This window comes from Equus asinus, chromosome 13 (assembly GCF_041296235.1).
Source record: "Equus asinus isolate D_3611 breed Donkey chromosome 13, EquAss-T2T_v2, whole genome shotgun sequence".
Classification (NCBI taxonomy): Eukaryota; Metazoa; Chordata; class Mammalia; order Perissodactyla; family Equidae; genus Equus; species Equus asinus.
In genome coordinates this window covers 2,427,154-2,454,931 of record NC_091802.1, presented here as the reverse complement: position 1 = coordinate 2,454,931, position 27,778 = coordinate 2,427,154, and the positions used below count along the sequence as shown (strand labels likewise).

Genomic DNA, 27,778 nt, shown 5'->3' with positions numbered 1-27,778 from the left:
CCAACCTGACAACCAGGTTCAGTAAATTTATAAAATTGTCCTCAGTCAGAACAGGAGCTGTTTTCATCCTTTATTTCAGAAAGGAGATCTGAGATGTCAGGGGCCTGAGAGAAAACACAGAACCCAAACTCCAAAGTCCCCACCCCAGGTGTCTGTGCAGGGCCCAGCTCCTGGGGTTCTGTGCTGAGCAGGGGCTGCCCTGGGAGGGGGCGGTACTTCAGGATCCCTCAGGCTATGGAGGGCGTGAGCTGGGCCTTTAAAGCCACTGACCTCTCATTTCCACCTTGGGGCAGCTCTGAGTAGGGTAGTGTGAGGGAGTTGTATCCTGGGAGGCCCCCTCCCTGAGTGCCAGAGAAGCTGGCAGGGGCTGAGGGGCCCCAACAGTAACTACTGCCTCCAGGGACGCAGGTAGGCCAGGCCCCCTGCCCAGCACCAAAGCAAGCCATCTGCTTTAGGCCCTGACCGGGGCCAGGTGGACAACTTGCTCCCTTAGTGCCTGAAGGGGCCAGGGGTGGGGCACAGGCCCAGGGTTCCAAACTCAGAACTGAGGGACCAGTCTCATGGGAAATGCCCCCTAGCCAAGTCCCCCAACCTCAGCCATCCCTTTGCCACAGCACATTCTTCATCATCTGCCTACTGAGGAAACTTCTGGAAACAGCAGAGACTTAAGAGACCCCTCCTGAGTTGTATTTGTATTTTTCCTGTTTGGGCTTTGGTGTGTCCCACTGGGTCCGACTCCCCAGGGAGATGGGGTGGGGGTGGGGGAGGCCTGGCAGGAGCCACTACTTCTTGACGATCTGGATGACATCCTCGTGCTCCATGGTGTGGGTCAGGCCCACCCGCTGTGGGCTGTACTTGGTGCTGGTACCCTGGGTGGGGAACAGGGCAGGGGGCCACATCAGCCTTGTACTGACCAAGCCCAAGGTGATGGAGCTATCACGGAGGAAGGCATGTCTGTGCTGGGGTGTGTGAACACCCGGCACTGGCAAACCCCACAGGCCTCAGATAAGAGGACATCCCCAGTGGTCTAACCACCCCTGGATCCCAAGGTGGGAGAGGCCCGAGTCCAGCCTGGGTCAGCAGGCACACCCCACGCAGTGGGACACTGTGCACACAAGCATGAACACCTTGCTCCTGCCTAACCCAGGGGCTATGTTGGGCATGACTCCAGCCACCTTCCACCCAGACTCACCCACACCAGGGCGTACTTGAACTGGCTGGCCAGCGACCGGTGGATGCGGTGGCACTAGAGGATGAGAGAGTCAGACAGCAAGATGAGGCTGTGCCCAACCCCACATCGAGCTCAGCCACACACCCAAGCCCGGGGCACGTGCCAAGTAGTAGCAATTTCCAAGGCAGATGCTCAAATAAGCACTGGCCTTGAGTCAAGGAGCGCCACGTGCTCGATCCACAAGCCGGCTCCTATTCACGGCTGCAGGTTGTTCTGACGCCCCCACTCCCAGGTCTGTCCAAGGGCTGTGGTGCCCGGTTAGGACTGTTCTTCACAGAGCAAGGTCCAGGATCTGGCTGTGGGTGGCCCTCTGCCCGCCTTGCCTGAACAACAGCCCTGACAATGTTCCTTCAGATGGGCAAGAGTGGTTTTCAGGAAACCTCACTTCAGCCTGGAGTCACCACACCTCATCACTGTCTCCTGGCCGCAGCTGTGACCTGGAGCCTCCAGCATGTCACATCATCTCCCCCCCACCCCAGGACAGCCCACATCCTTTCACACTCCCAGGTAGGGCTGAGGTCACGGGAATCCCAGAGCACTGAGGAGGCCGGCAGGAGGAGACCTTGGAAGGGCAGCCAGCGCTTCCCCTGAGAATGTGGACCCCTGGCTGCACAGCAGCAGGCGGGCGCAGGGGAGGCAAAGACGGTGCGGTGGTGCCTCTCCGTGCACGTGTCACAAGCCCTCTAGGCCCTAGTCAGAGGAGCAGGTGCCTCAGCCCAGCTGCTGTGGGGACGCTAGGCCTGCAAGAACATTTCCGCAGTGCATACAGGGAGCCAGCCTGATCTGGGCCTCCTCTGGGTGGCCACGGCAGAGAGGACACTGCTGCCATGCTGCCAGTGACAAGCAGAGACACCCACACAATCAATTCCAACACTTGCTGTTTTCTAGACCAGAGAATGAAATCTGATGGCCCAGTAGTCAGCTCTGGCCTGCAAACATGCATTTTACATTTTATGCAGCTTGTCCAACAATAAAAAGAACTAAGCCCACTGGCAAAGTTTACAATGCAGGATCACACAATCACAAGCATTCTCCTAGGACCCTGAGAGCTTTGGGAGCACTGGGCCGGTGCTCACACCCTTGAGGCAGATGGGCTGTGTACTCTCCAGTTTGCCACAGGCCCCACCATGCTCTAGCGTCTCTGACACTAAGGTCAAGCATTATCAGTAGAAGCCATTTACTACCAAGTTTGCAGGAGAGAAGTATTTCTCTGTACTTGTGTCTCTACCGATGAGGGAGAATGGAAGGTCATCCAAGGTGATCTTTTTCAATATGGGAGACAGCATACTGTTTGGGGATGGGAAGATTATTGCTCCTCAGAGTTCACTGTGCTGCTCACTCTCCTGAGAGCCCTGCACGGTCCTCTCTGCCTCTAAGGCTTATGGCCCATGACCCTTTTGGAGGCAAGGCCTTTGTCGGCTCTCACTAAATATGTACCAGGGGCCTGGGCTGAGTGTAACCCAAAGACCCCAGGTCTGCCTGGCTGCAATGTCTACCTGGTTCATCTACCTTGGGTCCCTGGTGTCAGCATTCAGGTCAGCCTTTACGGATGCTCCACAGCACTTGGGACAGTTGGATGTCCTGGGAGGGAGGCACCTGCGGGGGAGGGCACGCAGGAACCACCGAAGACCAGGCCTCTCTGGGACAAAGTCCAGACTCTGGAGCAAGGCCTCCAAAGCTCCTCCCCTCCTGCCGGCCCCTCCTCACCCTTGGGTCCAGCACCCTGGTGCCAGCTGACAGCAGACAGCCAGCAGTCCTCACACTCACTCCTGCCTCTGGGCCTCAGCACCTGTCATTCCCACTGCCTGCAAGGCCCTTCTCCCGCAATCTCCTGCTTTTCTTCCTGGGCGTGGCTGAAGCCCCACATCTTCTTGGGTAAGTGGCCAAGGGCCTGAGAGGGTTGAAGAAAGTGGCCACAGAAGGTGCAGGGTAACCCCAGGGAGGGCCAGTACTCATGGGCACCAGTGTCAACAGTCTGCTGGGCCCCAGTAGAAGACACTGCAATCATGGGTTCTGAAACAGGCCCAGGGACAGGGACTCCCACATGGAGCTCCTTGTGAGCGACTGAAGGGATCTGGGAGGGATCTCCTTGGCTTCTGCCCAGCATGCTAGTCTTCAAGGCCAAGCCCTGCCATTTGTACCAGCACCTCTAGGCTGGCAGAGGTCTCAGGCTGGCCTTGCCAAATGAATGAATGTATGAGCCAAACTGCAGCCCCAGCAACCAGTGTCCACAGCACAGACCCCGAGAAGAAACGAGCTGGAGGAAAACAAAACGAGGAAAACAAAAGCCCAAGAAGACAAGTGTGTGACCTGGAACATGGGCCCAGGTCCTCAGGCATCACCTGCTCCTGCAGGGCCCGACGATCTTCATAAAAGATGGCGCAGGGTCACAAAGCTCCAGACAGAAATGCAGCCTCCCTCGCTGAGCCTGTGCAGAGCCCCTCCACCTCAGGGCTTTCGTCCACCTGCTCCCCTGCCTGGGGCTCCCCCACCCCCACTCGTCGCCGTCAGGTCCCCTCCTCCAAGGCCTGGCTTCTCTGTGTAGATTCGGCGCCGCCCCTTGCTGCTCCCCATCCCCTTCCTTCACTGCACTCACCTTACGTGCGAGTGCTTAGCTCTGGCACTGGCAGTTTCACATCTGTTGACCCCAAAGGACCCCAATTCTGGCAGGAACTGGGGCTATTTTGTTTACTGTTGGTGCTCAATAAACGTGTTGAGTGCAGAAAGCATTCAAAGCCATTCCCAGGCTAGGGGGCAGGATGTGAGAGTAGGGAGGGGCAGGTCATGCTGGGGGCTGAAGGGGGGACAGGAAGCCAGCAGGGACCAAGGACACACAAGGTGGCAACCTGAGCCCTAGGCCAGCCCTGGGGAAGCACAAGGGGGAGTAACAATACAGAAGTGCCCAGAGCAGCAGCTCTCCTTGACGGAACACCTCAATGGCGTGGCCCTGAGGACCCTGCAGCACAAGGATGTGACAGGGTGAGGACGCTGCCACTTCCTGGACATCTCCCATGCACCAGGCAGCAGGCCGAGTGCCCACAGGCTCAGCCTCGGGCACGGCCCCTCAGGGAGGCAACAGCGCAGCTGCCTCACTGGAAAGGTGCAGAGGCTGGACGTGCAGCTGGCAAGGGGGTCAGGATGCACCCAGGCCTAACTCCAGAGCCCGCCCTAACTCCAGAGCCCACCCTCAGCCGCTCTGCCACTGCAGCGTGCCAGCCAAGGGCCGGGAGAAGCTCAGGCAGAGCCCCTCACACAGGATGCAGGGCTCCCTGACACCCTTGTCTGGACGGGTATTGTCAACTCACCACATGCTCCACGGAGGCCCCTTTCCGGAGGATGATGGCGTCCGTGAAGTCTGGCCTCTCTGCATAGGTGGAGGTTGCAGGGGGCAGTCAGTCACAGTCACGGCCCCATGCTGCTTTGTGATTCCCTACCATATGGGCACAGAGGCCCTTCCGGCCTCCCACCTTGGCTTAACATTCCCCCAACTGTTTGGCACACCCTTGCTATAGATTCCCATGTCCCCATGTAGTCTCCTATGACCTTGACCTCAACACAGAAAATCTAAATAAATCTAAGTCCAGGATTCAAACTGCCTGCAACCCAATCAGCCATGAGAGCCCGACTGAGACGAGCCACGTGAAGCATGTGGAATGAACTGGCAAGACGTGACAGCTGCTGGTAACCAGTCGGGGGCAGCTGCATCTCTTCCCTTGCCAACACGGTCAAGGTCAATGCAAACTCAGCCACTGGCTCCCAGGGTGTGTGAGGTGTGCATACATGGGTGGGTGGGGTCATGGGGAAAGCTCCTGAGTATTCCAGTTGGCTACAGTCCTGATGTGGGGTCTGCCACTGCTAGGGGAGGTTGGGAGGGGATTACTGCTGTAGCCAGTGGGGAACTCCAGGACAGCCTGTATCCCACTGCCCACCCAGCCCACCCGGGCACCCTCGAGACCAGTGGCGCCAGAGCTTGGCATTCTTTGCTATAAGGGCTTGGGCCAAGGTCTCTGTGAGCCTGAGGTAGAGAGCAGTACAGGCTCTGAGATGGGAGAAAGGCTGAGACATGTACAAGACCAGCTGGGCCAGAGCACTGGGCCCTCTGGGTACCACATACAGAGCCTGGCAGCCCTCTAGGGAGAATGAGGCTCAGCCTGTTTCTCAGGCCACATGCCACCCAACTCACGTCCTCTCTTCTTGGTGTAGATGCAGGTCAGGGCCAAGTACTCCCAAAGCATCTCCAGCAAGTAGTCGAGGTTCAGCTTCATGCCACAGCTACCAGGGAGGAAGGCAGCCAGTCAGAGGAGCCCCATGGGCTTAGGGGCTGGGGTCTTTGCTTTCCCACTGCTGCAGAGGACAACCTCCATCTGGCTGGGCATGGGCACCAAGGCCAGTGTGGCCCAGCTGGTGCCAGTGGGGAGCCAAGCCCATAGTTCTGACTGCAGCTTGACACTTCAGCTGCCGATGCTGTCACCAATCCTCTAGTCACCAACCACGATCACGCCAAACAAAGCTCAGCTGTCTCTCCAGGGGCTCAGAGCTGCACTCTGGGGAGGACACATGGCATCTCTAACTGACACAGGGCGCCTCAAGGCTGGGCTTCCCTCCTGGCACCTGCCATTAGAAGACTGGCGAGGGGCTCTGATGGGACTATGGGCAGAGGATGACAATCCAGAGCTCACCCCTTCCCAGAAGCAGGAGGGGCTGCCGAGTCGCACAGGGCAGCCTAGCAGGGATTTCAGTGACGGCATGGCCCTTGGCTCGACAGTCTGCAGTAGTATGACCCTGAGCGGGTCTCCTCTCCTCCTGTGAGCTGCAGTGAGCCTGAGCAGGTAACGGTGTGGTGTCCGGGTGCTCTCACACCCTGAGGACGGCCAGGCCCTCAGGAGGCCCCGGAGGGAGCCTGGGATGCAGCAGCAGGAGAGGAACTGAAGCTGTCCTGTGGGAAGGACACTCACTCTCTGCTGCTCTTTGTGGCAGTTGGCAATGCCCAGGAAATGGTCCTCACACTTGGGTCCAAGACCCTCACTCATCATGTGCACCAGTCACCCCTACTTGGTCCCCGAGCATCTCGCTCCCCATAAGCCAAGCCTCACTGTGAAGCCACAGAGCCCTTGTCTGAGCTAGGAAACTAACAGAGTGGAGCACCCCAGTCAGTCCACCCCAAAAGAGAAGCCTGCAGCAATGGTGGGAAGCGAGCACACAGGTGTCAGCCAGAGCCAGGCGACACCCTCACGACACAGCCTCAAAGAAGGGCAGGGAGACGGCGGCCAAGGACAGCCCTGCCTGCCTGAGGACTTCAGTTCCCTTTTCCCTTCCCACTGTAGTAACAGAAGGCACATCTTCCAGAGCACCAGGAGCAGCTGGCTCACACTCTGGGGCTTTCAGGGGGTCTGCAGTTAACTACTAAGCTTTTTAATAATTCTTACCCATTTACCTTGGTGGACGAAATCCTTCTATTTTCTTAACCAGAGCCCACCCGACATCACCCCCCCTGCCCAGGCCAACTCAGCGTGGGACCAGGCCAAGGTGACAGCAGCCATCAGGACTGTCTTCCCTGGGCTGTGAGTGGAGGCTTTGCCTGGCCGAGACGGTTGGGAGGCCTGACTGCCGGGCTCACATGCACAGAGAGGAGAGCAGGGCAGCAGGAGGCTGGGAGCCTCACCTGATGACCACACTGTTGGGTTTCCGGGCCAGGCGGTCCACTTCTTCCATTGAGATCTGGTCGATTTTGTTATAAACCTGGGATTGAAAAGGTGATAGAGAAGGAAAGGAACAAAGCAGTGTAGGAACAGGGCCCCAGGCAGCCACGGCCTACCCAGGGCTCCTCCCGCTGCATTCCGAGGCACAAGGGGAGGGGGCTGATGCTAAGTGTCTACCATAAGGATGGGGCAAGGCTGAAGGGGCCTGAGGCCACTGGCCCCTAGAAGGAAAGGCTGGGCTAGAACCCCTGTGTCAAGCTAACCACATCTGCAAGACTCAAACAGCCACTGGGGTAGAGGGGAGGTGAGGGGGGAGATGGCTCCAGGCTCTTTCTGCTCCTCTCAGAAGGCTGTCTCCCATCTGGGCCAGCCTGGGACAAGAGCTCCCCGCATGCAGGGACACCCTGGAGGGTTAGCACCACTTACATACAAGCAGGGCATGTACACGCGGTTGCCCACGATGACATCGATGAACTCATCTGGGGAGCAGTCTTCTCGGAAGAGCACTTCTGCATTAAAGATCTCTGAGGAGCTCAGATTAAGGGCAACCTGTGTGCCAGCAGCCCCTCGTGCCCCCATCAGGAAATACGATGCTCAAAGGTACCTTGGAAGTTATCTGCTTTTGAGGTTTCATAAGATTTTAAAGTCTGGGGAGCTCCCTCATTTTTCTTCAAAAGGAACCACAATATGGAAAGGTTTCAATCAATGGTTTAAATCTTCACTGTTAAGTAAGAAAAAAAACCACACTTGCCAGAATCCCCAGAGCAGCTCAGTGGAAGCCCAGGTCCAGTGCTAGGAGCACTGGCGGGAAGCACGGTTCTGACCCAGCTTCCCCACGTGGGAATCTCCTCTGGGGCCATCCTGCATCTGTGCACACACCTAGTGACGAGGGCCTCATCACCTAGCTACACAGCCTGTTCCACCATGAGTTCTGCCTATGCTGAGCTCGACTCTGTCCCTGGGGCCCTGCCCTGGTTTCCAGGGCACTAGGATTCACCCAGCTCCTCGATAATACTTCAGTGGTATGCACACAGGCTTCTCCAGGCCAGGAATCCATGGTCCTCTGGGGCTGTCTCCCTCAGCCCCACCTCACCACCTCATCTTCTTTCCAGATGTGACTGCCTGACACAGTGCCAGGAAGCCACTGTTGAGTGCGTGGCTGCAGCCCTGCCAGCCTGGAGCCTGGTGAGCACAGAGGCACAGAGGACAGGAAGCGCCTGGTGTCAGCCGGCGGCAGCTTTCCTGGAGGCTGCTCAGATGGATATGAGGCGGCTTGGGGTGGTGTGCTGTCACCCTGGGCCACGGGCCTCCTGTCTCAGGCTGCCCCTCCCCTGCCCTGTGGGCTCCAGGCCCTCCGCCACCGCTGCTCCTTAGGGAAGGATACTGTATTCGTGCAGGATCAGTTGCACCAGCTTTTCCGAGCACTGGGTCAGCGTGACTGTCGAATTAAAGGAGACGCCGCCACCTTTCCTGGGCTGCAGGAGGAGAGAGGGAGAGCTGCTGACAAAGGGGCAGCTGCATTCACTCCCACGCCTCAGCGGCCTGCAGAGGCAGTCCCAAACCTGCTTAGTGAGGGGCCTCACCTTGAAGTAGATGTTGGGCTTGTGCTTGTTGAGGCGGATGCCAACCGACTCCAGCTCCTTCTCCAGCAGAGACCTGGGCAGAGCCCCCACAAGCCTTCAGAGATGCCCAGAGGCAGGCTGTGCAGCTTCTGCATTACACAGGAAGCCCCTGCCCACCCAAACACAGACCAACGTCCTCCCCTCCCATCCACCAGGAACCCAGAACATTCCTTCTCAACAAGTCAAGGCTGATGAGACAGAGCCTCTGGACCCTGTGCCTAGTCTAAGGGGGGACTGGCTGGGTCTGTGGCCGATGTGCCAATCAGCCAGCAGGCCAAGGAAGGAACAAGGCTTTGGTTGCTTGAGGCTGGGCTCCTGGCAGGTTATGGGCAGTGACTGGGGCACCCAGGCCTCTGCAGGCAGGGGCCGGAGCCGGCATAGCCTGTGCTGTCAAGGAGCATCCAGGACAGGCTTCAGCTGGCATGGTACGCCACAGTCCCCAGCCTCCAGACACCTCTGAGCTGGACGCAAGCCCCTTGGGAGCATGTTCCAGCTGACTACATTGCGTTTAGCCTGTAGACAGTCCCGCCACTACTCCCACATGAGAGAGGGCCAAGGCCCCTCGGACTGTCCACCACGAGCTCAGAGACATCAGCTGGAGCCAGTGTCCTGCTGCCGCACTGAGGGGCCTCCCCAGACATGCCAGCTTGCCCCTGTCCCACTCTGCGGACCTCTGCACCTCTCCCTTGGTGGCGTCCAGCATCATGATGACAACGTCAGCTGTGCGTGCCACAGCAATCACCTGCCGGCCACGGCCTTTCCCTGGACAGGGGGAAGGGATATGGTTACACAGTGACACAGACAAGACCCACGTGGCGCCTACCCAGCCTCCAGCGCCCCAGACTCCTGCCCTTTACAGACCTGCTATGTGCCATCCCTTAGGCTGTGATTTCTTTGGCATTTTTCTTTAATCCACATGCTGTTTCCCTCATGGAGACTTGTTTTAGAAGGAACTCTGACATCACCAGCTTAGGAGGAGTTCCTTCCTCCCCCTGCCCCTGCTGTGCAGTAGGCCCCTGCTAAGTGCTTCGTGAACACTGCCTCACTTAATCCTCAGAACTATCCTGTATCATCGGTGTTATCATGTCCATCTTACAGATGAGAAAACTGAGGCTTGGCTTAGAGTTAATCAGTCACTTGCCCAAGATCACAAAGCTAGCATGGTACCAGGATCTGAACTTGTCTCCCCTTTCTGGAAAATGGGGTGATAGCACCCACCCACCTGGGGCTACAGAAAGGATCACATGAGACAACACAGGAGGAGGTGCTTTAGGAACTGCCACACAAAGATCAGACCCTGTTATTATCAGGGTAGTCAGGTACCTTGCCAAGGTCACGCAGCAAGTTCTGACTGAGGTCACAACACCAGATCTAAACACTGTGGGTTCCAACCGTGACCTGCCTCCCCTTCTGAGAATCAAGGGGTTGGACCAAGTGATCTCTCTGGGCCAGCTGCCCCTGATTCTCACCAGTGTATTTCCCCAGCAGGGGCCAGACCACCTCCAGGCCCTATGGTGCTGACTGGGACAGCAGGTTCCTGAGGACCATTACCATTCCCCCCATCCCTATTTAAGCAGCAGGACCTCACCCTGATGAGGTAGTGGGGCATGGGAGGGCACAGAAGAGAGATGGCAGAGACTCCTAGGGAGGAGGCCAGCAGGGCAGGGCTGTGGAACCAGAGAGGCAGGCTCCAGCCTCAGCTCTAGCACTTGCAGGTGGATAGTCGTGTGGGGCAGACTATCTTTCTGTCCCCAAGGTCCCTCCTGGCTATGAAAAGGAAATAATGACACTTCCTAAGTCACAGGGCTATCTGAGGAGTAAGCGAGATAACGGTCAGCACCAGCCCGGCACTTACAAGTGCTGGATAACCATCAGCTGGTAACCGTCTCTGCAAATGCTGCAGGCGGCCACCTGCCACCAGAAGCCACAGGCATGTTCCCATCTCAAAGACAAAACAACAAAGGACACGGCTCTAGGACCAGCAGTGTGGTCTGAGCTGGCCAGCTAACAAGTATCCATTCCTCTCAGGGGTCTGCTCAGCGGCATGGTGGAGCACATAGAGCGGATGTGGGAATTCAAACCTGTCTGGTGAGCTGTGTGACCTTTGGCAAGTCATTTCACCTCACTGGGCCTCAGTTTCCTCAGATTCGAGATGGGGCCTCCCAGGAACATAGGAGGCCAGAGTCCCTTAAGCACAGAGCACTGAGCAGTGTGAGGGGCTGTAAGCCTACCCCTACCCAGCAACCCTCCATAGCCACACCCAATTTTAACAGTGAGGCCAGTACGCCCAAGACCCTGTGGAAGAGGGCGCCTGGGCGCTGAGCTCCACCCTGTCTCCCCCACCTGCTCCCGCCTCCCACCTTGTGCTGCGCCTTCAATGATTCCAGGAAGGTCCAGGAGCTGGATGTTGGCTCCTTTGTACTAGGAAGCAGAAGAGAAGGTAGAGTGAGGATGGGTCAGTGCTGGGAAGGGCCTGCCTAAACCCAGAACACCTACAACAGCCTGTGGTTCAGGGGCAGTGGGAAGCCCAGGGTGAGCCTCCAGGGTCAAGCCTAAGCCTTGTCACTGCGCCAGCCCGGCACAGCCTGCGGGCTGAGAGCCACCTGGGGAAGCTCTTGAGCTTTTACAACCCCACACGCGCATCACTGATGGTGACAGCTCTTCGCAGATGAATCACTTCACTGTGAGAGGCTCAAGGCCACAGGACCCCAGCTGCCACAGGCGCCAAAGCCTCACGGGAAAAGGAAGGATCCAGACAACCAGCAATGAATAACCCGAGGTGGGGTGGTGTGGGGCAGAAGTGCATGAAGGGACACCAGGGAGAGCTGCCGTACGCTGGCCTGCCTTGCAGAACCAGTCAGGATTCCAGGACAGCCCAGGCATCCTGGGGTCCCAGCAGCCAGAACCCCGAGAGGTGCCAGTGCTTGAGGGCCAAGCAGCTCAGTTTAGAGCCTTCCCCACAAGGGACACCCAAAGACAACATACACACACACAATCACAGACACCAGCTCACACCCCTCCCCCTGGACCCAGTAAACACCAACTCACTTCAATGACCCCAGGGATACATGTCAGGGTTGTGAACTCATAGGACGCAGCTTCGCTGGCTGTGGAGGTCATCAGACTCAAGAAGGTGGACTAGGAGAAACAGATGGTCGTTGCAGTGAGAAGTCCAGTCCCAGCCCCTTCGGAGGTTCCCCACAGGCTAGGAGCCTACCGGTGCAGGCAGCAGAGAGGTCTCCCCCACTTGGGTTGGTAATTTGGATGGGTGTGAAGAGAATAGCTGGAAAAGGCGCCTCTGGCCACGCCTGGGGGGTTCAGGCAGCAGAAGGCCCCTCTGTTCCTTGGAGGCCTCAAGGCCTGTCTCGGTGGACACAGGAACCTGGTTTCTAAGTGGGTTCCCCAAGTAAATCAGGGGCCCTCCCCTAGCTCCACACACCCTCCAGACCCTCCTGGGCCCCAGAGATAGCCCCATGGCACTGGAAGTTGCTGCTCACCCAGGGAGGGGTAAGGAGATGTGCAAGGAGGTATCGACCTTACAGTCTGAGACGGAGCCAGATGTGGAAGAATGTGCTGCCAAGGAACAGAGAAGTGAGCCAGGAAGGATCTGGATGCGAACACTTGCATCAGAGTTCCCTGTGGGAATGGGGCTGTGACCTGGCCGGAAGTTAGAGAGACCCTGCCTTGGATCCTGCCTCTGCTGGGGCACTGTGGGCAAGAAACTTCATCCTCTGACTTCAGAGTCCTCAGATGTAGACTGGCCATCCACCTGGTCCCTACCTCACAGGGCCGCATGGGGGTTCAAGGAGATGCTACGGGATGCGGTGCGCCACACCTAGAGCACAGCAAGACCACAGCGATGGACACTGGGCCCAGAGGCCAGCAGAGCAGTGGGCAGCGCCAGGAGGGAAAGAAACCCAGCCCTGGCCTCCTACCCCCATCCTAGTCAGCAGGGCACCTGGAACAGGAAGTCTGAGATGCAGTGGCAAGGGGCCAGTGCCATCCGGACCCTGCCCCCTCAGTGGCAAGCAGGAAGGCTGGGGGCACGTCTCACTCACACCCCCTCAGGCCTCTGAAACCCAGAATGGGCATGCGAAGGAGACAGAGGCCTCAAGTCGAGACCCTCTGCCCTGGGGAGCTCCTGGCATCTTGAGGGAGGATGAAACCTGGTGGGGTGGACGCAGGGCCCCCAGGGTAATGGCTGCCAAGACACTGAGCAACAGTTACTAGAAGCCAACCCGGAGGACACCCTGATGCTGTCTGGCCTCTGCAGGACAGAGGCCTGGGCCTTCCCACGGTCGGAGAGCACAGACTCCCAAAAGGGTGGTGGGATCTGGCCACAGGGTCCAGACCCCAGGAGCACAGCCCTTGGTAACTAGAGCAGCTTCTCCCAGCCTGGGCTTTTCACCTGGGGAAAAAAGCCCTTGGCAGGCTGGAAAGTAAAATCAAAAGAAAAGGCCAAAACTAATGAGTTCATAATAACACCGGAAGAGTTAAAGCCTGAAAATACTCACCTGTCACCCGCGGGCAGCTCTGAACCCACCACCTTGCTTGGTCATTTCAGGGCAACACACAAGCATGTGTCCTGCCTTTCCAGATGCAACTCTTTCAGGGTAACCAAACAGCCCACAGTGATGAGAGAAGTGCTACTCGACAGAGGAATGTCAGCTGATAAGTGAGGAAGGAACAAGAGAACTAGAAAATTGACATTTTACAACCACTAATAAGAACCGCCGGCAGGCACGATCACTGGTGTCAAAGTCACTAAAAGGACACTGACAGGGCCTGAGTTCAGTGAGCCACCACAGTAACTCCCTACAGGTGGCTTTCCGGTCGCTAGGGGGTCGGGTAAGGTAACCACACAAAGAGGGTACAGAGTGTTCTTCCCTTCAACCCAGGGGTTCTGGAAATGCAACCAGCTATCAGGGGTTCTGGCATGGTGGAAAATGAGGTATGCACCACCTCCGACATGGAACCCGGCCAACACAGACCTGGCCCTCCATCTGACTTTTGGTTCACAGGAAGTACAACGAACAGACGAACAAGCCAAAGCACCCACCAGGAAGCAAGCAGACGACTCCAGAGCACGGGCCTTCTGTAGGATGACTGCTCTGGTCTCTCAGAGAGCCAGGGTCTTGACAAAGGTCTAGATTAAAACAGACAATACACAGGGGCCATACATGGTCCCAGAATGGACCCTAGTTTGGACAGACCAGCTGCAAAAGTCCTTTTGGGGTAACTGCTGAAATCAGAATACGGCCCAGGCTCTAGATGATGACTGGATTACTGTTCATTTTATTTGGTGTGATATTACAGTTTGCGGCTAAATAGGAAAATGTCCTTATTCTTTGGAGATACATGCTTAAATATTTAGGGGTAAAGGGTGATGAAGCATGATGTCTGCAATTTATTCTCAAATGGTTCAGTCAAAACAAAAACAAACCCCTACACACATACACGCAAATATAAAGAGAGAGTGCAATATGGCAAAATGCCAGTAATCAATGCATCTCGATAGGGGGTGTATCATACTCATTCTTCCACCTCTTCTGCAGGTTTGGAAATTTTTATTATACAAAATTGGGAAAAATGAGAAAGGACCAAAAAGGCAGAGAGGGATCTGGACACCACACCAGGACTGAAGACTGTGAGGGGGTCAGCCAGCAGAGGGCACGCTTGGGGGCAGTCCCAGCCCTCTTCAGCTGAAGGGGCTCCTGCAGTGGGGGTGGCAGCTCCTCCTGAGGGGCTGAAGCAGGAGGCCCGTGAGCCACTCTGTGTCCAGCTTTTGTGGAGTTGGGGAGTCATGAGCACCCCGTGACTAAAGGTGTTTGAGCTCAGGTCAGGAAACCTCAGGTAAAGGGGGTGCTCACGTTCTATGGAAGGGTGAAAGGGACAGGCTGGAGGGACTGCAAGCGGCCTGGAGGAGCAGGAGCTACAGGGGCTCAGTGACAGGTTTCCAGTGTGTTCTGTAACCTTCCTCCACAGCGACTTCCCTTCCTCAGTCCACCTGGCTCAGATGATAACTAAAGTGTCGCAGTATTTCCTGAGCCCACCCCAAGGGAGGACAAGGATGCAGCTTGCAGCTAGGTACTGGGAACAAAATCCAACTGGGGTGAGTGTTTCCGAAGATTAAGAAGCACTTAAATGCCATCAAGAAGGAACCCTGCAGATCTCGAAGCAGAGACTAGTCTGACTGCAGTCTGCGCCTGCCCCAGCACACAGCCCCGCTCTGACACAGCACCACATGGGGGTGCGTGACCAGGCACCAGGAGACGTTCCTAACTATCCCCAAATGGACTCAGCCAGAGCTTCTGTGGAGGGCAACCAGCAGTGCTGATGGCCATTTTTAAAACCCACAAACCAGGGAAATACCATGCTCCCTTCCAGGAGTGCTTCTTCCAGAAACCCCAGCTCCAGGGGACAAAGGTCCCAGCACAGGACAGTCACCGCAGCCCTGAGAGGTCGGACAAAAGTCTGGGGACTACTGAGCTACCATCAGCAGGGGAGGGAAGGAACGGACTGTCGGTAATGACATAGGACCACAGCGTCGGTTTCCAGGCAGCCCTTAGAGACGAGGGAACTCTGACGTGTGAACATGACAGATATCCACGGTGAAATGAAAATGCCAGTGGCAAGTGCAGATATGATCCCAGTTTCACTGTGTGCGTGTGTGTGAAGGGAGTCAGGGAGCAGACCAACCCCATCCCCGTTCCACAGGCAGAGGGGAGAACAAAGGGAAGGAAGCGCGGACGGCACAGAGCATCCTCCCTGCCCGCAGCCAGCACTCCAGAAACGGGGCTGGTGCTGACCTCCCCCACGTGTGGCCCAGAGTAACGGGGCAGACACATTTTTAGCTGAATTGATTTAAAGGCTACTCCTCCGGCACCTGGTCGAAGCCTCTTGGCTGTTGCTCACTCGGCCTCTATCCGAGCAGCCTCTTCACTGGCCTGCTGCCCCCACCCTTGCCTCAGCCTCTCCTCCCACGGCAGCCAGAGGGGCTCTGCGACACAGCCTGTCAGCACCCAGGATCTTGGTCTCTACATACCATTCTCCAATACTAAGAACAGAGCTCCTCGGGGAAACAGCCAATTCCAGGGCTGGGGCAAGGAATATACAAGCTGAGGCTAAAGCATGCAGTATCAGAAAGTAAGGAAGCGCTACAAACACAACAGGAGCATGTCAAAGAAGCCATCTGAAATAGCCCCAGAGCTGAGTAACAAAGGAACACAGCATGCATTTAGAACCCAAAGTACAAAATAAACTCCTGGGAGTCCACACTGACAGAAGTAAATGACTAGAACAAATGGGAGACAAGAGACAAATCCCCCGTGCAGAACACCCTGAATAACGTGTGCGGCTGCTCCCTCCGCGAGGGGCTGGCGTTAACTCCCCACTCCTCAAGCGTGAGCTGCCCAGAGCGACTTTCCTCCTAAGAGGACAGCACGGACGGGAGGAGAACAGGGACTTTACAGTGCAGAAACCTGAGGAACACGACCTCAGCCCTGCGTTCAAGGTCAACGTCAACAGGGACGAGTCCTGTTGAGAGCATGTACCCTTGATAGGTGACAAAAACGTCGCTTCACCTCTGTCTCTTCCTCCCAAAAGCCCACAACCCAGTCTAGCGATGAGAAAAACATCAGACAAATCCCAGTTGGGGGGTGTTCTGCAAAACGCCTACAGGCACTTCTCAAAAGTGTCAAAGTCCTCAAATCAAAGCAAGTCCAAGAAAAGGTCTAGAGGAGCCTAAGGAGACATGACAACTGAAAGTAATGTGGGATCCTGGGTGGGATGCTGGGACTGAAAAATGACATTAGGGGAAGACTAAGGAAATCTGAATAAAGTATGGACTTTAGTTAATGATAACAGGTCTCTATTGACTCATTAGCGGCAACAAGCACATTCTCCCAGTACAAGATGTAACAGTAGAGGAAACCAGACGTGGGTACATGGGAACTCTCTCTACCATCTTTGTAATTTTTCTGTAAATCCAAGACTATTCTAAAATGTAAAGTATATTACAAAAAAAAAGCCAGTCAGTTCAGTCCCTTTGCTGCTCAAAACTCTGCAATGATATTTATCTTAACTCCTCACATAAAAATTAAACATGGATTTTACACTAAATTAAGCTTACAGAAGAAACCTTCTAGAAAACTGTAGTGGCTCCCACTTCATTCTTCACTCAAAGCCAAAGTTGTATGGCAGCCCACAAGGCCACCCACTCTCCCTACCCCATCTCCTACTGCCCTTCCCGCTGCTCAGTCAGACCCACGTGCCCTGGGCCCCCGTGAACACACCAAGTGAGCTCCCACTTATGGGCCTTTGCACTCGCCATTCCCTCTGCCTAGAATGTTCTCTCCTGAGGGCTCTGCAAACTCCCACACTTCCTTCAGGCCTCTGCTCAAATATCTGCTCACCAGAGCAGCCTTCCTGAACCCACGACATAAAATGGCAAGACCACAACCCTCAACCCGCACACCATCCGGAGCAGTCCTCGCCCTGAGACACCTCATCTTTTACTCCACTTGCTTATGTCTCTCCTCCCCCAAGAACGGAGGTTCTGTGTGGGCAGGCTCAGAACTGTCCTGTTCCCTGCTGTGCCTCCAGCAAAGGTGTGTGCCCGAGGGATGAGTCAGAGACCGAGTGGAGCCACTTCTGACGAGAGGAAACGACGTTCGCTAAGTCAGGAAAACAAAGGGGTAGGCCCTGATCCTAGAGAGGCAGGTCTTCTCAGTCCCTGGAGCTAATTCAGAAAGGCAGTGAGAGGAGGCACAGTGTCATGTTTGAGAGGAGACGACCTGCCTTCCTCAAGGCCCACACTGACCATCACTGACCTTACCCACAGAGGGAAATCCAATCAGCGCCACGCGGGCGTCGCCCGACTTCATGACATCGAAGCCCTCCCCTTTGGACGAGGCCGATTTGGACGGTTCCAACAGCTGGGCCCGGTACTTGGCAAGTTTTGCTTTCAGCAGGCCCAGGTGATACTCGGTGGCTAAAGGACATAAAGCAAGACAGAGGGTAAGTGTCCAGGGTACCCAAGCCCCGTGGGTCAGGCAGGCCTCTCCATATAACCAAACGCTGGCGCAGAACACCAGAACCAGACAGCAATCGTTGTCAAGGAGACCAGGAAAGAAAAAACCACTTCCCTGCTTAAAATGCCCGTTTGGCTTCTGACTTCATTTAGAATAAAAGCTAGTCTCCTTACTAAGACCTCATGACCCCAAGTCAGCAGCTCCCAGCAGAGGCAGTGCCGCTCCCCGGGGCTTCAGGGGTGCTTTTTGTTGTCACTGTGATGGCGAAGTCCTCACTGGCACTCACCAAGCAGGGTCCAGGGAAGCCAGCTGCCCTACAAGGCATGAGTCAGCGCGGCTCACGCATCCCAGGTGACTCCTCACATCCCGGACATCCACAGAGGGATGGCCTGGGTTAGGATCACCTGGGCCTAGAGCCCAGCTCTGTTTCACATGTAAACACAGGGCATTTTTTGCAGTGTCAATAAACACTGAAATTTCCAGGAATGCAACTAGCGTGTGTGTGAAGGAAAGACTATAACACGTTTCGTTTGAAACTTTACCTAGACGTGCTTACCATCTTGGGATCCCAGCTGCCAACAGTGACGACTCTTGTAGGGTACCTGAGTCACCAACACAACGCCCCTGTATCAGTCTGCACTGCGGCTGCCACGTGCCCAGGGCCTCTGCCCAGAGCGCAGGCCTCCCACCTCGCACTGCACCTTCGTTACACCTTGGCTGTGCCCCCGCGTTACACACTGGAACACACACTATTTCAATTATAAGTTACTCCCCTTTTTCTCTTCCTTTATATGATCATTAGGGTATTATGCTGATTTTTTTCTGAATTGTGTGTAAAAAGTTACACTGTTGATGGGGAGCTGCATTTCAGGACAGAAAAGGGGGTGTTACAAAACCTTCGCTATAAGCCAATTAGAAACAGCTCTGGTCCCCACTGCTTAACACCCTCCACTAGCTCCCACTGTCCTTAGAACACAACTCAGACTGTTTTCCATGACCTACAAGGCCCTACGTGACTGGCCCTCTCCTTTCCCATCACTGCACTCCAGCCCCGGACCTTCAAATTCCTGAACAAGCCAAGTTTGTTCCTGCCTCAGGGCCTTTGCACCAGCTGTTTCCTCTACCAGGAACAGTTCCACCAGATCCTTGCACAGCTGGTTCCTTCTTCTCATTCTGGTCTCAGCTCAAATGTCCCCATCTCACAGTGGCCTTCTCTGATCACTGTACCTTGGTAGGCCCAGCCCTCACCCCTGATACTCATTCTGGTCTCAGCTCAAATGTCCCCATCTCACAGTGGCCTTCTCTGATCACTGTACCTTGGTAGGCCCAGCCCTCACCCCTGATACTCTTACTATATCACCTTGCTTTGTCTTCACAGCATTTATCACTGGCTGAAATTATCTTGTTTACTTGGTTACTAGTTTACAAACCGTCCACTGGAAGGTCAGTCCATGAGGGCAGGGACGTGCCTGCTGTGTTTGCTGCTTTAACCACAGCGCCTAGCACAAAGTGTGAGCTCAGTGAAGGTTTACAGAATGAATGAAAGGAAGAAGTCCCCCAACTCCTCAGCCTTCAGAACTAGATGGACTCAAGGGAGGACAGACAGTGAGACCAGCCACTTCGAGTTCCTGGCTCCTGCAAGCCTACGGCAGGACTGGCCAGGCACCGGGTCTCATCCACCTTGGCCAAGTGCATCTCCCAGTATTCCTCCTGTCTAGACTGTTCTCACTGTCCCACGAATGCACTATGCTCACCTCGACTCCCCTGCCTTTGCCCCAGCAGCGCCCCTCAGCTGGAATACCCTCCCCTCAACCAGCTCAAGTCCCAGTTCCTCCAGGAAGCCTCCTCTCCTCCAGGCCCTTCTCTGAGCTCCTCTAGCCCTCACCATCTGAAGTCTGGATTCACTGCTTCCTTATGTGCTGTTTACACCGGCGCTTTGCTTTCTGTACTGAGTGCTCACCATGTGCCAAGTTCTTTGCAAACACTACCTAGTTTAACTTAGCTGTGAGCTGAGATGGGACAGGGGATTCTTCTTCTCATTTGCAGATGAGGACACTGAGGCTCCAAGGGGCGAAGTGACTTTCCCAGCTTTCACAGCAGGGAGCGGTGGAGCCAGGGTTCAAAGCCCAGTCCGCCAGCCTCCGGAGTCCCGACTGCCTGCGCGCCACCTGCGGGCTCCGGGCTGCTGGGTGAGGCTGCACCTGGGAGAGGTCTCCCGCCGGACTTCTCAGCACAAAAGGGGAGCGCACCAACGCCCCAGCCCGGCCGCCAGGAGGCCGGGTTCGAAGCCCGACCCTGCCTCGCTGCGGGTCAGACGCTAGCTGTGAGCTGGCCTCTCTACTCGGTCACCTGGCCTGGCCAGATCCCTCAGGGGCCGCCCGCAATCAGACCGGGGCGTGGGGCCCTGGGCCCGTCCGGCGCCCCCTGCCGCGGGCGCGCTGGGCCGCCTGGTCACCGCTCCGGCCCCGCTCCGCGGCTCCCGCTCTACCGCAGAACTGAGCCCCGCCGGGCCGACCCTCACCCTTGTTCTTCTGCGTCCGAGCGATCTCCTTCTCGATCTCAGAGATCTTCTCCAGGATCCCCATGGCGGCGGCCGAACTGGGCGCACCGACAGAGCGCGGCGGCACCGCGAACTCCGGCTTGGCGGCGGCGGAAGCCCACGGAGAACAGCGTCCTCTGGCACTCGGCGCTCCGGGATTCAGAGTCCGGGCGGGCGACGTCGAGCGGAGTGCCAGACACTATTGGTTCCGCACCCTGGGCCGGCGGGCGCGAAGGCCGCCACAACGGGCCGGGCCGGGCCGCCAGGCGCGGAAGACGGAGGGGGTCCCGGGCGTCTCCCGCCGGGACTCCTGCCCTGCGCGCACGAGCACACCTCGGGCAGACCTGGAGAGGGGCGCTTTTACGAGCCGGGTGGCCCGGGCGCCTCATAGTGCTCCCTGGGGGTGTTCCGGGTGAAAAGGGGTGTAACGTGTGGGCCGTGCTGGACGCTGGTCGAAAGCTGGTCGGATTTCCTTGGGGTGACGGTAGCCGGCCCGCGGCGTTCGGGGCTCGTCTCGGGCTGCGCGGCCGCCCCGAAGCAGCGGCGTTCAATTTGCTCCCAGCTCCGGAGGCTGGAGGCCCGGGATGGGGGCGCCGGCGCGGCTGGGTCCCGGAGACCCCGTTACTGCCGGCGGGCGGCGCTGCTTGCTTGGCCTCCGGGCCTTTGCGTGGCGTGTGCCGGCAGGGGGAGCGGGGGAGCTGGGAGCTGGGGGCGGGGGGCCGGGGGAGCTGGGGAGCTAGGAGCGGGGGGCCGGGGCAGCGGGGGAGCTGGGAGCGGGGGGGCCGGGGGCGCGGGGGGCGGGCCAGGGCAGCGGGGGGCTCGGTGGTGTCTCTTCCTGGGAGGGCGCTGATCCCCCTGCGAGAACTGCCCTCTCCGCACCCTGTCTGACCCTGATAACCTCCCACAGGCCCATCTCCAAACACCATCATGTTAGGGGTTAGGGCTTCACCGTAAGGATTGGGGGGTACACAAACGTTCAGTCCCTAACAGGGGTGAAAGGTTATGAGGTCTGCGTCTTACTTTCGAGCAGTTGGAAATGTGTATACCTTTAGAGACAGCATGCTGCAGCAAATGTGGGATGTGTTAACAGCTGTTGGACCTGGGGGATGGTATGTGGGTGGGTACTGAATTGTTCTTTCAACTTTTCTGTATGGTGTTATTTATTTATTTAAAGATTGGCTCCTCAGCCAACATCTGTTGCCAGTCATCGTCTTTTTTTTCTTCTTCTGCCCCCCAAAGCCCCCCAGTACATAGTTGCACCTTCTAGCTGTAGGTCCTTCTGGCTCTGCTATGTGGGACGCCTCCTCACCATGGCCTGATGAGTGGTGCCGGGCTCACATCCAGGAGCCGAACCAGAGAAACCCTGGGCCACTGGAGTGGAGCACACAAATTCAACCACCCGGCCCCTCTGTATGTTTTTAATAAAAAGTTGTGGGTGAGGAGCAGATCCTTTGAAATTACACTATTTGTGTTCAAATCTGAGGTTCATAACTGTGTGCGCTTGGTTAAATTTCTTAACCTTTCTGAACCTGTTTCTACATCCTAAAAATGGGAATAATATGGTCGCTATGAAAATGAAGTCAGTGTTGAGCACCTGGCACATCGTTTGCTTGCTCCGAAGTTCTCCTTCAATACCAGAGCCACCGTTACGTCATTTCTCCTTTGTGGCTCCCTTGGCTTCATTTACCACCACACTTGTGCCCACGGAGGTGTGTTCCCTTCCAGTTTACATTTGGGGAAACAGAAATGTTCTGAAATATGACTCACCTTCCAAGAGTCCTGGCATCTCTGCTGTTGTGTCTGCTCCAGTCGCAATCCCGTGGGCCTCCATTTGTTTGTAAATAACATAAGACTCCTGCCTACTTCAAGGGTCAAAGGAGACAACCCACGCATCAACGCTCTCTAGGCAGTCAGCTCTCCTGCTTGGGAAGTCTGGGTCCTCCAAACCCAGACCCGAGAAACCAACTGTGAACCTTGCTTGTTCATTTTGCCCAAGGATACTTTCAGGTAGAATTTACAAACTTCTGGAGAGGCTGATACTGGAACTGTAAAAATACTTGATTTGTGCATCCAAAGATACTATCTGCAGAGTGAAAACGCAACCCATGGAATGGAGAAAATATTTGCAAATCATATATCTAATAAGGGGTTAATATCCCAAATCTATAAAGAAGTTCCACAAGACGATAACAAGAAAACAAACAACCCAAATTTAAAAATGTATGAAGGACTTGAATAGACATTTCTCCAAAGAAGATGTTACAAGTGGACAACAAGCACATGAAGAGATGCTCCACATCACTAGTCATTATGGAAATGCAAATCAAAACCACAATGAGATACCACATCACACACATTAGGATGGCTATTATAAAAACAAACAAATAACCCAGAAAAGAACAAGCGTTGGTGAGGATGTGGAGAAATTGGAACCTCGTGCACTGCTGATGGGGATGGAAAATGGTGCAGCCACCATGGAAGGGAGTACGGAGGTTCCTCAAAAAATTAAAAATAGAATTACCATATGATGTGGCAATTCCACTTCTGGATAGATATCCAAAGGAACTGAAAGTAGGGTCTTGAAGAGGTATTTGCACACCCGTGTTCATAGCATTATTCACAGTAGCCAAAAGGTGGGAGCAACCCAACTGTCCACAGACAAGTGAGCGGATGAACAACATGGGGTCTATGAACACAGCTGTCCACAGACAGATGAGCGGATGAACAACACGGGGTATTAAGTGAAACTAGCCAGTCACAAAAGGACAAATACTGTATGATTCCACTTATATGAGATACCCAGAATCGTCAAATTCATAGAGACAGAAAGCAGATTAGAGGTTACCAGGGGGTGAGGGGAGGAGTCAGTGTTTAATGAGTACAGAATTTCTGTTTGGGATCATGAAAAAGTTCTGAAGATGGCTAGTGGTGGTGGTGGCACAACATTGTGATGTACCTAATGCCACTGAATTGTACACTTAGTGGTAAATTTTATATTATGTATATTTTACCACAATTAAAAAAAATTACATGTGATCCTATAAAATAGTTTACCCAAAGAAACCCCCAAACCTTTCGACCACTTTCCCTTGCAGTGACTTCCTACTGTATTTGCTGTCCCTGTGCAGCAAAAACTGTAAGCTGCCTGTTCTCACGGCTCTGCTTTCTCTACCCTTCGCTCCTAAGCCCACTCTGATCCCGATTTGCCCCTGCCATTCCATGGAAGCCACTCTCGTCAAGGTCAGAAGTGACCTTCACATAGCTGTACCCCATGGTCAACCCTAAGTGTCATCGACACAGTTGGTCCCTCCTTCTGAAGGCACTGCCATCATGGGGCTTCCAGGACACCAGCTTGCTGGCTTGCCTCTGGCCTCACTGGTTGTTCCTTCTGTCTCCGTTGCTGATTCCTCTTCTTGTCCATGAGCTTTTCACTGGGGAGGGCCCCTCTACCCTCACTCCTTTGGTGATCCATCCCATCTCATGGTTTTAAATAGCCCATCTACATGCCGACAGCTCTCACATTATCTCCAGTCCAGGCCTTTCTCCTGAATCTCAGATCCATATATCCATCACCACTTAGAAGTCCAATGCGTATTTATCTCAGACTTAACATGTCCGAAACTGAGCTCCCGCTCTTCCCATAGACTGGTGCCATCCATGGCTATTGCACCTCGCACTGACCCACTGTTCACCAAATGTGCCTCCCTGTGCTTCTGAGCCCCCAGCTAGGCCACATTTCCCTCTTGCAGTTGGGTGTGGCTATGTGAATGGGCAGAAGCAATGTCACTCCTTCCAGACTTGGCCCACAGAAAACTACCACTTGATCCTTCACCCACTCAGGGCAGTTGTGGAAAACACGGGTTAAAGATGGCGCAGCCTCCGCCAGCTGAGCCCCTCACGACTGGCAGAGCAGAACCCCCAGCCCAGCTTGTGCCAGCGGGACTGGATGTGAACGAGCAATAAACTTGTTAGGTCAAGCCTCTGAGAGTTGAGAGTGGATCTTTCTAGCAGTTGGCGTACATAACTGCTCTGTGCTGTCTTAGATTCTGGATTTGTCTATTAGGCATCCAGTCATCACAGAGCCAATTATATTAACTCTATTTTCTTATTTTCTGTATTCCTGATGCCCTGGCATTTGTGGCTCTCCTGACTGGGGAGACATTGCCCCTCCCAGAGCCAGCCAATTCTTAGAGATAGCAAAGGGCTCCCTACTCTCCAGTATGCCTTTCATATGCAAATAACCAATCAAGAGCCCACACCTTAGCCACCTCCTTATCAAACACACACCAAGCCAACACCTCCCTGCCCTGATCAACCCACAGCAGGGACCAGACAACTGGGGACAGCCTCATGCCCCAAGGCCCAAAGGAATTATTCAAACTAGCCAATCCTAAACTGTTTGCCCTGCCCTACCTGGCCTCCCCCTCAGGAACCCCAGGAAAGACTCTGCTTGGCTTTCCTCTTACTCCTTCTACCTCCTGGCCAAAACCCGGCGCTCCTCCTGTGGCCCTGTATGGCCTGGCATGCACCCTCCTCTTGGGAAATCTACATAATAAAAATCTTTCAATGGCATTGGCCTCTCTGTGTCTTCACTCAGTCACTTCCATAAATTAAAATTCCACAAATGAGACAGTCAGCTTAACTAACACAGTGGCTACACCATCCTTCCAAAAACCTTGGAATTGCTGTGAACTCTCTTGCTGTTACACTTCCTATCTAGTCCATCGGCAAATCCTCTTGGCTCTGTCTTCAAAACACATGCAGACGAGGACTGCTGCTCACTTCTCTGCTGTGCCCATTGCCTCTCTCTGGGTTTGCCGTGGCCTCCTCACTGGCCTGTGCGCACTTGCCCCTTTCAATCTATTCCCCATCCAGCAAGATCCCGTAAAACCAAAATCAGATCATGTCCCTCCTCTGCTCACATCCTCCAATGACTCATGTCTCTCTGAGTAAAAGCCAAAGTCCTCATCATGACCAACAAGGGTCTGACTTTCCTACATACCCCCAATGCTGTCATCAACTACTACTACTCGCCTCCTTGCTGTTCCTTTAGCACAGCTGGCTCACTCCCTCAGGACTTCTGCATGGGCTGTCCCCTCTGCCTAGAATGCTCATCCCCACACATCTGCTTGGCTCACTCCCCCACCTCCAGGTCTTTGCTCAAATGTCACCTGCTTAATGAGGCCCAGCCTGATCATCTTTTTACCAATTGCAACTGGCACCCTGCCCCAGTCTGGCACTCCTCATCTCCCTGGCTCTGCTTCTTTTCCTGTAATGCTTATCACTTAACATGACATCTAACATTATATGAATTCTTTATTATGTCTATTGTTATGATCCCCATACCAGCACCCACCCTACCCAGCCCTGCCGGCAAGAACACAGGCCATTCTCGGGATCTGTTGTGCAAGGATGCATCCCGGGAACACAGAACAGCAATGAGCACACAGTAAGTGCTCAGAGCTATCTGCTGAATGAATGAAAGCCCTGATAAAGAGAAGCACTGACGTGTGAGGGGACACGGCTGTTCTTTCTCCTTATTTTCCAAGGCCTTGAAGTTCTAGAAAGGGTGAAAGTTTCTACTGGCTCTGTCCACACACAAGCCAAGTGTAGCAGGCTGGCATTGCTATTTTGATGTAACACTACAGATGTCACGTAGGAACATTAAGGCTAAAAGTGTTGCTGGAAGCCTTCCTCTCATCTCGCTAGGGAAGGCTCACTTCATCACTCAAACTCTCCTGCATACTGAAGTCACCTGGGAACTTGAAGGCACAGGGAGGTTGTGATAGAACTGGTCTGGGGTGCTCAGACAGAAGAGCTTTAAATAACCCCCCAGGTGATTTGAATGTACAACCAAGTGTGAGAGGCACCGCTCCAAGTCAGTGCCAGCTGGAGAAGGTACATGGGTGCACGGGGCCTCAACTGAACAGTTCTGGAGAGGAATGATGACCAAACGTAGGGAATGATGAGGCCAGCTGAAAAACCAGAAGGAAAAAAGTGACAAAATAACCTTGAATTTTAGCATATGCTTCCCTACAAAGGAAAAACCTTACATGTTTTTCCTGCTATGTACAAATAGGGAATTTCAGTCCTTAGATGTTTTGGAAGAAAAATCTGGAGGGAAAAGCTGCTCAATTGGAATCCAATTTTCAGGCACTTTTTTCTGTGTCAGAGCCAGCCTGCCTGTGTCATTACTGAGCCATTTTAATGCTTTCCTTGGTGCAGTTCACATCAATGGAGACAGCACTGATATTTATAATTTCCCCTTTGTCCTGTCTTGCAGTGGGTTTCACACTTAACATAATCTACACATTTTCTACCATTTCTATGGATGGCTTAAAAGCAAGCTAATGGTAAAAACTGGGGATCTAAGAATTGAGATATGAAAGGGGGGTTTGCTAGCTGTGGGGACCAGAAAATGCCAATTTCCATTCTATCCCAGACTGTTAGTTCCTGCAGGGCCGGGAGCATGGCTTGTTTCTGCATTACTCCCAACACCTAGTATGGCACACTACACATAGTAAATATTTTGTAGTATTGTCAAGCAAGAATAACATTCTGTAGGTGTGGAGGATTTTTCCAGTTAATAAAATGCTTTCAAGCGGAACCCCGTTGAATCCTCAACAACTCTCTGCCCAAGTAGAGGTCGTTCTCTCCACTTTCCAGGTGAGGAAATGGGCTCAGAGAGTTTGGCTGATGCACAGAAGTCATGTTAGGACTTACAGGTGGATCTGGGAGCGAGAACCCAGGCATCCACAGCTCCTTCCCCTCCACAGAACCACCAGTAAATGGTGTCTTCAGTCATAAAAATCCAGCAGTGTGAACGGTCTATTCCTTTGAGATGTGACTGACACCACATCTCGGGAGAACAGAGTTTAGTATCACTGTTCAAATGACGTGAGATCAGATGATAGTTTATACACGGGGCCACTTTGCCCTGTCGTTGATACAAGTTCCCTTAGCATTTCAACTTGCTTAAAATTTCAACCTTTTCAACACTAAAAATATTTCCTCAAAAATTCAAATGGTGTTTCCAGCCCTGTTCCTTGGTGCTGCCTAGGGAGGTGGCATCTGAACTTAGCACTGTAACAAGAGTGCAGGGTGTTCTGGCACACTAGTCAGAGCGGTTGTCAAAAATCAAAATCAAGCGTACCAGGCTGGGTTACGGCCCTTGGCCACAAGGTGCAGAGAAACCAAGGGCCAGAACTTGCCACTGACGTCGCCTTCAGGATGTTGCTGGTGCAGCTGCTCCAGAGCCGAGTCGCTGTGGGGTTCGGGCATTTCCTCCAAGGACCAGTCTCTGTCCGCATCACCTGTGCCGGCACCAGACCACCAAGCAGGCAGTGAACCTATAGCTCCGTTTGCATTTTTTCTGTGTTAAAAAAAGGTATAAATACTGCACACATGCAAAAATATGCTTCCACGTCTGAATACAGAAATTAACAAAATGGAGCTCAAGTATAAGTGTTGAGTGGCTGACAACATCTGGAACAAGGAGGGAGCAAGGACATGGCACTGAATCAGGCCTCGCCCGTTCACAGCCAACAGGGGTCTCAGGGTCTCAGGCGGCCCGGAAACCGCCATAGACACAAGGCCAGAGAGAGGGCTGGTTTCTTCCAATAGAATGGTTTGATTTAGAAATAGGACAAACTCAC

General features: G+C 54.4%; 1 protein-coding gene across 1 annotated transcript; it reads right to left on the bottom strand.

The window, feature by feature from the left end:
- Positions 1-57: 57 nt before the first annotated feature.
- DRG2 (developmentally regulated GTP binding protein 2) lies at positions 58-20,520 on the bottom strand. The gene is made up of 13 exons (XM_014851698.3): positions 20,106-20,520; positions 17,384-17,544; positions 11,601-11,690; positions 10,913-10,973; positions 9,224-9,314; positions 8,514-8,586; positions 8,315-8,405; positions 7,357-7,454; positions 6,894-6,970; positions 5,415-5,503; positions 4,537-4,595; positions 1,193-1,246; positions 58-869 (listed from the first exon to the last, which is right to left on the bottom strand). The coding sequence occupies exons 1-13, from the start codon at positions 20,167-20,169 to the stop codon at positions 783-785; spliced, it is 1,095 nt and encodes a 364-aa protein (XP_014707184.1). The 5' UTR covers positions 20,170-20,520; the 3' UTR covers positions 58-782.
- Positions 20,521-27,778: the final 7,258 nt, after the last annotated feature.

What these genes read in the sequence shown, in the direction of transcription:
- DRG2 (XM_014851698.3), bottom strand. Translation starts at nt 20,169, where the DNA reads ATGGGGATCCTGGAGAAGATCTCTGAGATCGAGAAGGAGATCGCTCGG. An exon ending in GATTTCCCTCTGTGGGTAAG is followed by an intron (nt 11,691 to 17,383) that starts GTCAGTGATGGT and finishes TGTTTCTCCTAG; the next exon opens with TCCACCTTCTTGAGTCTGAT. An exon ending in CTACACCAAGAAGAGAGGAC is followed by an intron (nt 4,596 to 5,414) that starts GTGAGTTGGGTG and finishes CCACCTATGCAG; the next exon opens with AGAGGCCAGACTTCACGGAC.